Source organism: Schistocerca gregaria, chromosome 7 (genome assembly GCF_023897955.1).
Source record: "Schistocerca gregaria isolate iqSchGreg1 chromosome 7, iqSchGreg1.2, whole genome shotgun sequence".
Classification (NCBI taxonomy): domain Eukaryota; kingdom Metazoa; phylum Arthropoda; class Insecta; order Orthoptera; family Acrididae; genus Schistocerca; species Schistocerca gregaria.
The window spans coordinates 265,937,330-265,951,102 of NC_064926.1; the positions used below are offsets into that span (position 1 = coordinate 265,937,330).

The window sequence follows — 13,773 nt, forward strand, 5'->3', positions numbered from 1 at the left end:
CCTCTGAACTACTACGGCACCAGTGGAGGCTGCGGAATAATAAACTTTGGCGCAGTCTCTGGCGCTGTGACTCTGTGTAGCCACCTTTCAGACTTTATAAACTACGAATGATGTGGAACACAGCTTACATTTCCGTGTTCATTCTGCTTTAACCAGCGAGTCACCTCTTCAGAATTTCTTCATGAACAGGGTGTTGATCAATCTCCCTAATTCCTGTGTACATTTCGCTGAAATTGTCGAAAGCGGATCATACGTTCCCATTCTCATTCAATCGCGGCGTTACTTCGGGAAAGTTTTCAGTTAGACTGTTTCATTCATTACATTTTTATGCATTATAGTTCTGCTCTAGGTGAATTTTGATAAAACTGATTTCTTGGTAAGTGTAGTGCAATTCCCGCAATCACTTTTCACGTATGTAGACTCTTCACTTTAAGTTTTTCCTCCTTACACGGCGAGAATCGGACAGTAACTCATTTCTTCAGCTACTCCGAAGGGTTAAAAAGACTACCACTGTACGAGCTGCGTATAGAGCCCAGCTGATAGCTTAGAGTCGGCATCGGGAGAAGGGTCGGGGCATTTCATATTAAAGACAGTATTTCAAGCCGCAATCTCATTCTGGACCGCCATCCATTGCGCGCAATGCGCCCGGCGCGCCCGGCGGGAGAAACTCGCGCTGCCTCCGCCTCTCGTGCCAGCGGACTGCGTCGAAACGTGTGGCCATCTGGGGTAAAAGGGGTGCGGGGGTGCGGGGCGGCGAGCGATTATATTTCAGCCCCTGCTCCTGCCCCCGAGTCGGCAGTGAACGCCCCCTGCCCCGACGTCAAGTTCCTCCCGGAGCTCTGCTCAGCCCGGCGAAAGTTGCTGCGCTTGCAGCTACCCCCCTGCTCTGCGTGCGTTATTGCACCTAGCTACGCGCCGGGACGTCGTGGTATATTTTACCACCCCGCCTGGGACCGGAGTGGCGAACCCTGCCCGGCATGGACGTGGAGGGCTGTTTGCAGGGGTGAAGGAGCGCAGATGCGCAAGAAGGGCGCATGCTGCTCTAACTTATCCACCACACACACACACACACACACACACACACACACACACACACACACTCATACGTAGAAAATACAACTTCAAAATGCGCATTGGTCGAACAAATGGTTCATAGCATGAGGGACGATCAAAAAGTTTCCGCTTAAGAGCACTGCTACAGCGTGCATTCAACTGTGGGTATATAAACACCTACATGTAGAGAAGGTTCAAATGGTTCAAATGGCTCTGAGCACTATGGGACTCAACTGCTGTGGTCATTAGTCCCCTAGAACCTAGAACTATTTAAACCTAACTAACCTACGGACATCACACACATCCATGCCCGAGGCAGGATTCGAACCTGCAACCGTAGTGTAGAGAAGGGATTCATGTCTTTCCGACGAGCAGCGCAGTAAATGCTGAAAGGTGAACTCGCCATTCTTACCAGATAATTCCAACCAAGAGCACCGTGCTAAAATTCTTTTCTGGGCGATGGAAGGCCAAACAACTGTAGACATACAACGGAGAATGATGAATGTATGTGGAGCAGCATGTTTGTCGAAAACCACCATTGTAGTACTGTGCGCCAGGGGTTGCTGCTGCTTCATGATAACGCGCGTCCCCATATCACCAATGGCGTAATACAGAAGTTAGGCCAACTCAAGTGGAAGAAACTTGAGGACCCCACCCATGGACCCGATCCCTCCCCATGAGGTTGTCATGGCTCCCATAAAAAAAAGACCTTAAAAGGTCGATAATTCCGGTAGGACGAGGATGTGCAGCAGGCAGTTACGGACTTCTTCACGCACCAAGACATATTTTGGCCGAACGGGTATCCTCAACCATTTGTAGCGGTGAGAAGATTGCCTCAGTTTTCATGACGACTTTGTCTGATCAGCATACCAATGCTGAACAGTACGGCGCCGGCCGTAGTGACCGTGCGGTTCTAGGCACTACAGTCTGGAACTGCCAGACCACTACGATCGCAAGTTCGAATCCTGCCTCGGCCATGGATGTGTGTGACGTCCTTAAGTTAGTTAGGTTTAAGTAGTTCTAAGTTCTAGGGGAGAGATGACCTCAGAAGCTGAGTCCCATAGTGCTCAGAGCCATTTGAACCATTTGACTGTACGGCCTTTGATGTAGTGGTTGCTGTTCATATTGTCCTCAATACTTAGGTCAGGTCCTATATTACTGTCAACTGTGTCCCCCCCCCCCAATCATTTCTACATCCACATCTACGTGATTACTCTGTTATTCACAATAAAGTGCCTGGCAGAGTGTTCAATGAACCACCTTCATGCTGTCCCGTCGCAACGAAAAACGCCTTTGTTTTAATGATTGCCACTCCAATTCACGTATCATGTCTGTGACACTATCTCACCTATTTCGCGATATTACAAAACGAACTACCCTTCTTTGTACTTTTTCGATGTCATTCGTCAGTCCCACCTAAGTGCTTGTCCACTATAATGTATGACAATGCAGTCCACCTGATTACTTTCACCATAGTAGCATCTAACACGTACACAGCCACTACTGAAGCACAGGTTGAGGAAGTACTCAACCAAAAACACTATATTTCACATACTGAATGCCAGTGATGGGTTTATATGCCCAATGCAGTCGTAGGATTTGGTGGTTTCTAGCCAGTGGGAACTGACACAGTGGTATACATCCCACCAGCTCAGTCAGCAGATGGAGTCGAACCGTGATACAGGCACGTCTTTACCCACATTGCTCCAAGAATGGTTCAAATGGCTCTAATCACTATGAGACTTAACATTAGTCCCCTAGACTTAGAACTACTTAAACCTAACTAACCTAAGAACATCACCCACATCCATGTCCGAGGCAGGATTAGAACCTGCGTCTGTAGCAGCAGCGCGGCTCCAGACTAAAGCGCCTAGAACCACTCGTCCACAGCGGCTGGCTCCCTTGCTCTATCGTTGAGTAAACACTGTGGGCGTAGCTTCTGCCTGTTACAGCCATGCGATCAAGATGGCATTCATTCCACACTACGGTCACTTTGCGTGGTCTGTTACCACCCAGTTACCGCTGTGTGCAACCCACCTTAATCCACTATCTACACACATGCATCACTGTCATAGCAGTGTGCTCTGCGCGAGCCGCAGTGTCACAGTACAAGTCCGTTTTCTGGAGATGAACCGTTCTACCCGGTTTGAACTCACATGCTGAAATCATTCCCTTTGACGTCGAGGCATACTAGCATTTGGTTTTATGTTTCCGCTTCATTTGACGACCGTGCCCCGTCTGAGAGAGACATAATACTACAGGCACACATAAAAGGGTGCTGCTGGACGTAAGAGTGTGTCATTTCTCTCAAATCTTTATCACACGTTACATTTCCACTTACTTACACATCCACTGACTTTGGGGTGATCTAGCCTATTCCTTCTGAGTATGGCAATTTTCCTGGACAGTAGTGTGTATCAGACATACGTGTTCAAAAGAATCTCTGTACACATATGTCTAGATTGCGAGCAGGGAAGCAGCGTAACATTCCCAAGGAGCCACGTATTCTGGATGAGAAATAACAAAAACAAATGATGAACTCATTGATTTTATATGAGCAAATTTACAGAATATTCTGTGTGATGGTCTCATAGAAACTATGAATCTGTCTTACGACGGTAACCATGGTAATGAAGAGACTGTGGTACTCAGGTGTTTTTGTCAGCTGTAGCTTTATTGCCTTTATCTATTGCGAATTCCGTATACAACGGAGATTCTTGCAATGTTTTTCATATTGTGAATTGGCCAATAAACAGAACTATCTTACCCGTGATGTGAACGACAAAATCAATGCATCTATTTGTTTAGGTAAAGGTCCTTTTTATTGCTTGTGGGACGTGGTTCAACAAAAATTAAACACCGTTGAGTTACATGAGGTGCGCTTAATGGAAAAAGTGTTTTTTTGCTTTAATGCCAATAAAAATTATTAAATAATTCACTAACTATCAGAGATGGCCCTAGCCTATCTGTTGTCACGGTGTAAGCAGGACCTAAGCGATCTCAGCTGATGCTGAAATTAAGATTATTATCCAATAGAGGTCAAGTATTTTTAATTAATTAAAAGGTTTTAAGAACAGCATTATATCATGTACAACACTGAACTACATAATTAAATATTTAATTTAAGAAACATTTAAATTTTTTACAGAAAATCCACTTCCTGAGCTTTACTAAATACAAAATCCTTGGTCGTTTTACTAATTTCAGTATGACCATCGTGTTTTCAGTTCTGCTTAAGGATAAACTGGTTAGTTTGCTTTGCAATAGCTTCAACAACAGGTGATTAAACATTTGAGTCACAAGTGTTTATAAGTCTGTCACTAACATAATATGTATCTGTTGTCCCTGCTTGTATGTAAAATGAAATTAGTGATATAGTCGCTTTGAGTAGAGATTAATAATTCGCTTAATGATGGATCGAGTGCTGAAACATCGGCACCCCTGCAACCTAGGCCCGGGTGTGGTGCACCTATTGCTCCCCCGGCTGGAGCCCCTTTCATAAGAATCTAAAAGAAATGCAACATCTGTGGACCACCGTGACTAACCTGTTCACTGCGTGAACCCTCCAGCTTGTGCTCTTCTGCGGCAGCGCGAATGGGCAGTACGGTTCCATGTATCGGTCAAGATCCGTCAGCACGTGGATAGGAAACTTGTGAACTATCTACATATCTATAATTTGCAAAACCACTGTGAAAATCATGGTAGAGGGTATCTTCCAACGTAACATTATTAAGGCTCTTCCCATTCCATTCACATATGGAGCACAATAAAAAGATTGCTCAAACGCCTCTGTGAGTGCTGTAATTACTCTGATCTTGTATTCCTTATCCCAACAGTATTTCTTTCTTAAAGATGGCTGGCGAAGATTTGTGAGAAGGGTTTAACGGTGTGAAATGGCTCTGAGCACTATGCGACTTAACTTCTGAGGTGATCAGTCGCCTAGAACTTAGAACTAATTAAACCTAACTAACCTAATGACAGCACACGCATCCATGCCCGAGGCAGGATTCGAACCTGCGACCGTAGCGGTCGCCCGGTTCCAGACTGTAGCGCTTAGAACCGCACGGCCACTCAAGCCGGCAGGGCTTAACTGTGTAATATGCATCTGTCTTACAGTGTCTGTTAGTTCACTGTTTTCAGCATCTCCGTGACACTCTCCCATGAGTCAGAAAAACCTGTGAGTTTGTGTTGACTTTCTCTATATAAGTTCAGCATCTCCTGTTACTCCTATTCGTTAAGGTCCCACTCAACTAAGCAATATTCTAAGGTGGGTCGCACGAGTGTTTGGTAAGCAATTTCCTATGTAGACTGACTGCATTTCGCTAGTACCCTACCAATGAATTCTAGTGTATCTATGATTGAACCTGTGTGACCATTTCATTTCATATCAGCACAAATTACTGTTGTATGAATTACGTGATTATTTGATTGTGGCTCTGCGTTTTGTCAAATGTACAGTATTACTCTTCCGTACATTTAAAGAAACTTACTAGCGTTTATATCATTATCAAAAGTTATAAAAAGCTAACTGAATACGTGTGCAGCTTTTTCAGACGGAACTTCATTATAGACAACTGTGTCATCGGCAAAATGTCTGCTACCATTAAAACTGTTTCTGACTTGGTAGGTAGGCACATATTGATTGTGACAGTTATCTGGGAACATTTTTTAAAACATGTATTGCCATTTTGATGTTTGCTATTAAGATCAGGAACTTTCAGTGTAGCCTAAGTAGGCCATAGACCAGGCTTGAGAATTAACCAGTTGGTTCGAAACTAGTCGCTAAACGTACGTTCTACAACTCTGACAGTATTGTTAATAAACGCTTCATGAATATTAAAAAGGGTGCTGGTCTTGTTTCAATAAAATGATGAAACTGAGAAAGAACTTTTAAACTGACTGCAAGGTATTAGAACACAAAATGAACAACTCGTATTTAGTCTGTTAAAAACTACCTAAGGATTAGCAGTTGCAACGAAAGCATTCAAGTTAAGCCCACGCAGGTGGTGCGACTCATGTTCCATCAATGCTACAATACCTTTAGCCGTCGAAACCAAGCACGGTTTGCAAAGCCCTTATCCCACCGTCACAATACATCCAGTTGACACTCTCATTCATTTTCATGCTGCTTGCCGTCCGGTGTGATCGCTCTTTGCGTCCTACGATTGTGTTTTCGTTATCAAGTTGCAGGAACTGTTGTTGTAATTGTTGCTATCTTTGTTTTTGTCTGGTACGAACAATGCCAGAAGAAAGTATCTCGAACGTTCTGAGTGGAAGTCATCGACATAGTTCGTTTGGCCAGTTTCGACTTTTTAATAAGTATGCCATTATCAGCAAATAATGTTCATCTTAGGAATACAGACTCTATCACACGAAATAAATATCACTGTTTGCAGTACAATTGCTGCTCCCCTGACGTAACGCTGTTTTCGTGTCTCTCAATACCGGCTGGACTATTTAAGATAAGCTTTCTTATCACAATAAACACACATACATATTATTTTTGGTAATGTCAGAAATACTTAGACGGATTAGTAGGCTTAATAACAGGTTAGCTATAAATCCAGCGATTTGTTTCTTATCAAGGTACCATGAGGAGGGCCGCTTAGTACTTGACTCGCGAGCAGACAGTTGTGCGACTCATTTATCTGAAATTATCACATTTTAGTAAACTCTGACTGAGTTCCTATTTATATCAAACGAAAGTATGATGTATTTTCAAGATTTAGTTCCCATAATATGTTCACCCACCTTCAACAACAAAAGGTTTTCGTATGTTAAAAATTTGATATCTAAAATATATTTTCTGACGAGAAAACATATTTTTGTTAACTGTCTACCTGAGATAACTTTGAAATATGGAAAGGTCTTGATCGAACAATCCCATATTAAACGTTACCCGTTTCAAAATTTCATCATCAGATAGAAACTTTGCGGTAAAGTGTACAAGCCGCGCGGAGTGTCCGTGCGGTTTGAGGCGCAATGTCACGGATTACGCGGCCCCTCCCGTCCGAGATGCGAGTTCTCCCTTGGGCATGGGTGTGTGTTGTTCTTAGCATGAGTTAGTTTAAGTAGTGTGTAAGTCTAGGGACCGATAACCTCAGCTGTTTGGTCCCATAGTAATTCACACACATTTTTTTACAGTGTACAATGATATTAACTGTTGTATAGCAAAATACACTCCCGGAAATTGAAATAAGAACACCGTGAATTCATTGTCCCAGGAAGGGGAAACTTTATTGACACATTCCTGGGGTCAGATACATCACATGATCACACTGACAGAACCACAGGCACATAGACACAGGCAACAGAGCATGCACAATGTCGGCACTAGTACAGTGTATATGCACCTTTCGCAGCAATGCAGGCTGCTATTCTCCCATGGAGACGATCGTAGAGATGCTGGATGTAGTCCTGTGAAACGGCTTGCCATGCCATTTCCACCTGGCGCCTCAGTTGGACCAGCGTTCGTGCTGGACGTGCAGACCGCGTGAGACGACGCTTCATCCAGTCCCAAACATGCTCAATGGGGGACAGATCCGGAGATCTTGCTGGCCAGGGTAGTTGATTTACACCTTCTAGAGCACGTTGGGTGGCACGGGATACATGCGGACGTGCATTGTCCTGTTGGAACAGCAAGTTCACTTGCCGGTCTAGGAATGGTAGAACGATGGGTTCGATGACGGTTTGGATGTACCGTGCACTATTCAGTGTCCCCTCGACGATCACCAGAGGTGTACGGCCAGTGTAGGAGATCGCTCCCCACACCATGATCCCGGGTGTTAGCCCTGTGTGCCTCGGTCGTATGCAGTCCTATGTGGCACTCACCTGCACGGCGCCAAACACACATACGACCATCATTGGCACCAAGGCAGAAGCGACTCTCATCGCTGAAGACGACACGTCTCCATTCGTCCCTCCATTCACGCCTGTCGCGACACCACTGGAGGCGGGCTGCACGATGTTGGGGCGTGAGCGGAAAACGGCCTAACGGTGTGCGGGACCGTAGCCCAGCTTCATGGAGACGGTTGCGAATGGTCCTCGCCGATACCCCAGGAGCAACAGTGTTCCTAATTTGCTGGGAAGTGGCGGTGCGGTCCCCTACGGCACTGCGTAGGATCCTACGGTCTTGGCGTGCATCCGTGCGTCGCTGCGGTCCGGTCCCAGGTCGACGGGCACGTGCACCTTGCGCCGACCACTGGCGACAACATCGATGTACTGTGGAGACCTCACGCCCCACGTGTTGAGCAATTCGGCGGTACGTCCACCCGGCCTCCCGCATGCCCACTATACGCCCTCGCTCAAAGTCCGTCAACTGCACATACGGTTCACGTCCACGCTGTCGCGACATGCTACCAGTGTTAAAGACTGCGATGGAGCTCCGTATGCCACGGCAAACTGGCTGACACTGACGGCGGCGGTGCACAAATGCTGCGCAGCTAGCGCCATTCGACGGCCAACACCGCCGTTCCTGGTGTGTCCGCTGTGCCGTGCATGTGATCATTGCTTGTACAGCCCTCTCGCAGTGTCCGGAGCAAGTATGGTGGGTCTGACACACCGGTGTCAATGTGTTCAATTACCGGAGTGTATACATTCCAAAATAATTATGTACGTTAATGATACGTATACAGAATTTTCAGTGAAGATCATACGTACGTTTAAATCAAACTTAAGTAAAAGTTTGAGCACATAGATTGAATATAATACAGATCTCGTATCACATAGACATACTTGACCGTGCCGTTGTCTGTCAAAAGAGAGCTGGTGGCGATTCAGATATCAAAGAAGTAAACGAAGGCCGGTAGGTGGCGTTGGCATTGATCACAGAACTAAAATCAATGAGTAACTTCACAAAGAAACCATACACAGAGACAAACTACCTACCAGAACATCTTGACCACTTGACGAATATACTTTTAGGTGGTTCTTACATAGAGAAGAAATTCATATTGACATTAGCTGAAATTACACAGCCGAAATGCCCATCGGAATGTATCATTGCGAATTATGTAAGAGAAATATTCGTTAGTGAATAATCATACAACATATTTGCGACCATTAACGAGTGGAGTTACAATGCAAACATAAAAGCAATCTAAATCAAAAAATAGACTGTAATGTAAGTTGTGAAAGTTTCCAACCATCACGAGCTACCGGCCTTCATATACTTCTGAGATCGTCACAGTCAGTCTGGCACTGAATCTCTTCGAATAGACAACGGCAGTATGTCTGTATGACAAGAGATCTGTATTATATTTAGACTATGTTCTCGCCTTCTTGAGCCTTTTACTGATCATCGATTTAAATGTGTGTATGATATTAACTGTAAATTCTGTGTATCGGTCGCTAATATTTGTACTTACCTTTGTATGTACATACCTGTTATCGTCATTTCTTTTGTACACTTTATCCCACGTGTATGAATATCAAGAGCTCAGATGGCAGCCCAGTTCTAAGCAAAGAAGGGAAGGCAGAAAGGTGGAAGGAGTATATAGAAGGCTTATACAAGGGCGATGTACTTGAGGACAATATTATGGAAATAGAAGAGGATGTAGATGAAGACGAAATGGGAGATACGATACTGCGTGAAGAGTTTGACAGAGCACTGAAAGACCTGAGTCGAAACAAGGCCCCCGGAGTAGACAACATTCCATTAGAACTACTGACGGCCTTGGGAGAGCCAGTCATGACAAGACTCTACCAGCTGGTGAGCAAGATGTATGAGACAGGCGAAATACCCTCAGACTTCAAGAAGAATATAATAATTCCAATCCCAAAGAAAGCAGGTGCTGACAGATGTGAAAATTACCGAACTATCAGTTTAATAAGCCACGGCTGCAAAATACTAACGCGAATTCTTTACAGACGAATGGAAAAACTGGTAGATGCAGACCTCGGGGAGGATCAGTTTGGATTCCGTCGAAATGTTGGAACACGTGAGGCAATACTGACCTTACGACTTATCTTAGAAGAAAGATTAAGAAAAGGCAAACCTACGTTTCTAGCATTTGTAGACTTAGAGAAAGCTTTTGACAATGTTGACTGGAATACTCTTTTTCAAATTCTAAAGGTGGCAGGGATAAAATACAGGGAGCGAGAGGCTATTTATAATTTGTACAGAAACCAGATGGCAGTAATAAGAGTCGAGGGGCATGAAAGGGAAGCAGTGGTTGGGAAAGGAGTGAGACAGGGTTGTAGCCTCTCCCCGATGTTATTCAATCTGTATATTGAGCAAGCAGTAAAGGAAACAAAAGAAAAATTTGTAGTAGGTATTAAAATTCATGGAGACGAAGTAAAAACTTTGAGGTTCGCCGATGACATTGTAATTCTGTCAGAGATGGCAAAGGACTTGGAAGAGCAGTTGAACGGAATGGACAGTGTCTTGAAAGGAGGATATAAGATGAACACTAACAAAAGCAAAACGAGGATAATGGAATGTAGTCAAATTAAATCGGGTGATGCTGAAGGAATTAGATTAGGAAATCAGACACTTAAAGTAGTAAAGGAGTTTTGCTATTTAGGAAGTAAAATAACTGATGATGGTCGAAGTAGAGAGGATATAAAATGTAGACTGGCAATGGCAAGGAAAGCGTTTCTGAAGAAGAGAAATTTGTTAACATCGAATATAGATTTATGTATCAGGAAGTCGTTTCTGAAAGTATTTGTGTGGAGTGTAGCCATGTATGGAAGTGAAACATGGACGATAACTAGTTTGGACAAGAAGAGAATAGAAGCTTTCGAAATGTGGTGCTACAGAAGAATACTGAAGATAAGGTGGATAGATCACGTAACTAATGAGGAGGTATTGAATAGGATTGGGGAGAAGAGAAGTTTGTGGCACAACTTGACTAGAAGAAGGGATCGGTTGGTAGGACATGTTTTGAGGCATCAAGGGATCACAAATTTAGCATTGGAGGGCAGCGTGGAGGGTAAAAATCGTAGAGGGAGACCGAGAGATGAGTACACTAAGCAGATTCAGAAGGATGTAGGTTGCAGTAGGTACTGGGTAGATGAAGCAGCTTGCGCAGGATAGAGTAGCATGGAGAGCTGCATCAAACCAGTCTCAGGACTGAAGACAATAACAACAACAACTTTATCCCGCAGCTTCTGTGGGGATGCTGATATTTTGAAACAGGCAACGAGTAATACAGAACTGTGTGATCAAGATCTTTTCATATTTCAGAGTTGTGTCAAATCTGAATGTTCGCCTGCTTCTACCATAGACGTATTTCTCTATCAAGCAATGGGAATGTCAGTATAATGTCTCGATAATTTGTTGCTACAAATAAACTGAATTGAAGACATCGCACAGCACTTCCAGGACACATCGACGCCAGTTTCATGTTTCGTGCAGTGTATAATATACTTGCTTTATCCAGTTTCAGGAAGAATAAGAACATACTTGGGTCCATTGCGATCCATGGTAACTTCTTACCGTTTCTTCGTGTGCTCCTGCCGAGGTGTCAGTCCCTAACTAATTTTGAACTGACTACAGATTTTGTCTGTGCTTCAAACATGTGTTGTTCTAAACACTACTGACACTTCGCAATAATTTGCCTCGTCAGTACACATTTGCTACTGACAAGAGATCGATCTTTTTCTGCTCCTCTCTTACAGGCCTGCCTCATTCGCCTCCCACCACATTTTCAGTCGTGTACGCCGTGTCTTTTCTTTCTAGAAGAAACCCTCGCCGTCGTTTTTCTTCCCCTGCGCCTCTACACGCGGCAGAGACCCACCTTTTGTCGAAGGGGTTATTGCAGTGTTGTCGAGAAGTGGCTGTGGTTCCTCGGGGAATCCCCCCCCCCCCCCCCTTCAGCCGCCGCCACCACCTCCACCGCCACCACCTCTCTCTGTGCCCCGGGTAGGGTGTGGCAGCCTGAGGGTGGTGCTTGTAGCACGCGACGAGGCGAGGAGCAGCTCGGTTCCGGCGGGGGCGGCGCGGGTGGATTTTCTTAAAACTGTTAAGTTTGTTAGCCGACGTCGCCGCCGCAGGGGGAGGCGAAGCCCTGGTAATTACACGCATTAATGGCACTGTTTGCCCCGCCGCGCCGCGCCGCGTCGCGCTTATGAGCCGCCCTCACCCGCCCCCACCACCACCCCAACCGCCCTCGCCGTCCCCGCGGCCGCCATTCTTTTAATGAATGGCAAGCAGCGGCTCCAGACTCTCAGTCCTCCGTATACGCTGGAATTTAGTCGAGCATCTCTCTGCTCTTTCTTCTTGCCGTTTTACACTCTTACAGTAATTTTTCTTTCTCGGAGGCTCGACAGCGATGACGGTGTACACGGTTCTCGCACGAAACCTCGCATGTGCACACATTTTAGTGTGGCACTATATGTCTCCTTAACCGATTCTCTGGAAAGGGAACATCGTTATTCGCCTTAAGATGATAGGAAGCAGTGACTTAACACTCTTTTGTAAGTTCACAGTAACTAGACCGGTGTCCAAAATTAAAGCGACAAACGGAAATTTTTCAAGGTTGCGTTTATTTTGCCACAAAACAATATAAATTGGAGATGGCAAAGTAGAAACAGTGTACAGAATAGCTGGCCGGTGTGGCCTAGCGGTTCTAGGCGCTTCAGTCTGGAACCGCGCGACCGCTACGGACGCAGGTGCGAATCATGCCTCGGGCATGGATGTGTGTGATGTCCGTAGGTTAGTTAGGTTTAAGTAGTTCTAGGCTCTAGGGGACTGGTAACCTCAGAAGTTAAGCCCCTTAGTGCTCAGAGCCATTTGAACCATTTGTAAATGATAAAGAACGTAAACATTTGCAAGATGCATGGCGAAAGACAAAAACGTTATTCGTATTTTCCAACTTAACGGATTCGGACACACATTACTATAACTGGTTAACGTGCTCCGTATGGGGTGTGACCATCTCTGGCAGTAATACAGATCTGACAGCGACGGGTCATGCTGTGAATTACCTTATCAATCTCATGTTTGGGCAATAATCCCCATTCTTCTTTCAGAGCTGGCCGCAAATGTTGGAGAGTGGTTGGTGGACGCTGACGTGGCCTCCCTAAAACATCCCAGACATGCTCTATGAGTCTATGGCTTTCAAATCGGGAAAGCGAGTAGGTCACATCTTGCGGCCTCCCTAAAACATCCCAGACATGCTCTATGAGTCTATGGCTTTCAAATCGGGAAAGCGAGTAGGTCACATCTTGCGTGCAATATCTCCTCTTTTTAAGACAATATCTACCACAAGCGCTCTATGAGTTGGAACGTTATCGTCCATCAATACGAAGTTTGAGCCTACAGCACCTCGCAACAACCTTGCAACGGAGGTCCAAGATTTCGTCACGATACCTGATGGCAGTTAAGGTTTGGCGATTCACTCGTACCATTTCATAAAGAGGTTTTCGAGGGGCAACATACTCCCTGCCCATAGTGATCCCCCACGATATCGATATCTTACCACAAGGTCTGGGTCCCGAAATCGTGTTCCACGATCCCCCCAGATGCGAATCCGTCCGACCGTAGCAGTCGCACAGTTCCGGTCTGAAGCGCCTAGAACCGCTCGTCCACCGCGGCCGGCTTTCAGTGACAACGGCCACGAAAGCCTGGAGAATTACATGTTTCTTTCTAACATCTATCACGCATTGAATAACCACAGAGGTGAAATCAGAGAAGGGAGGAGACGTTCTGGCTGTTGTTCTTTCTGCACAACCCATCTGTGAATGGAACAGAAAAGGAGAACAGTGATAAAATGGGTC

At 45.2% G+C, this 13,773-nt stretch overlaps 1 protein-coding gene across 1 annotated transcript; it reads left to right on the forward strand.

The window, feature by feature from the left end:
• The first annotated feature begins 639 nt into the window (after positions 1–639).
• Positions 640–12,194, forward strand: LOC126282367 (myelin regulatory factor-like). The gene is made up of 2 exons (XM_049982026.1): positions 640–928; positions 12,031–12,194. Exons 1-2 carry the CDS (start codon positions 640–642, stop codon positions 12,192–12,194), a joined length of 453 nt encoding a protein of 150 aa, XP_049837983.1.
• Positions 12,195–13,773: the final 1,579 nt, after the last annotated feature.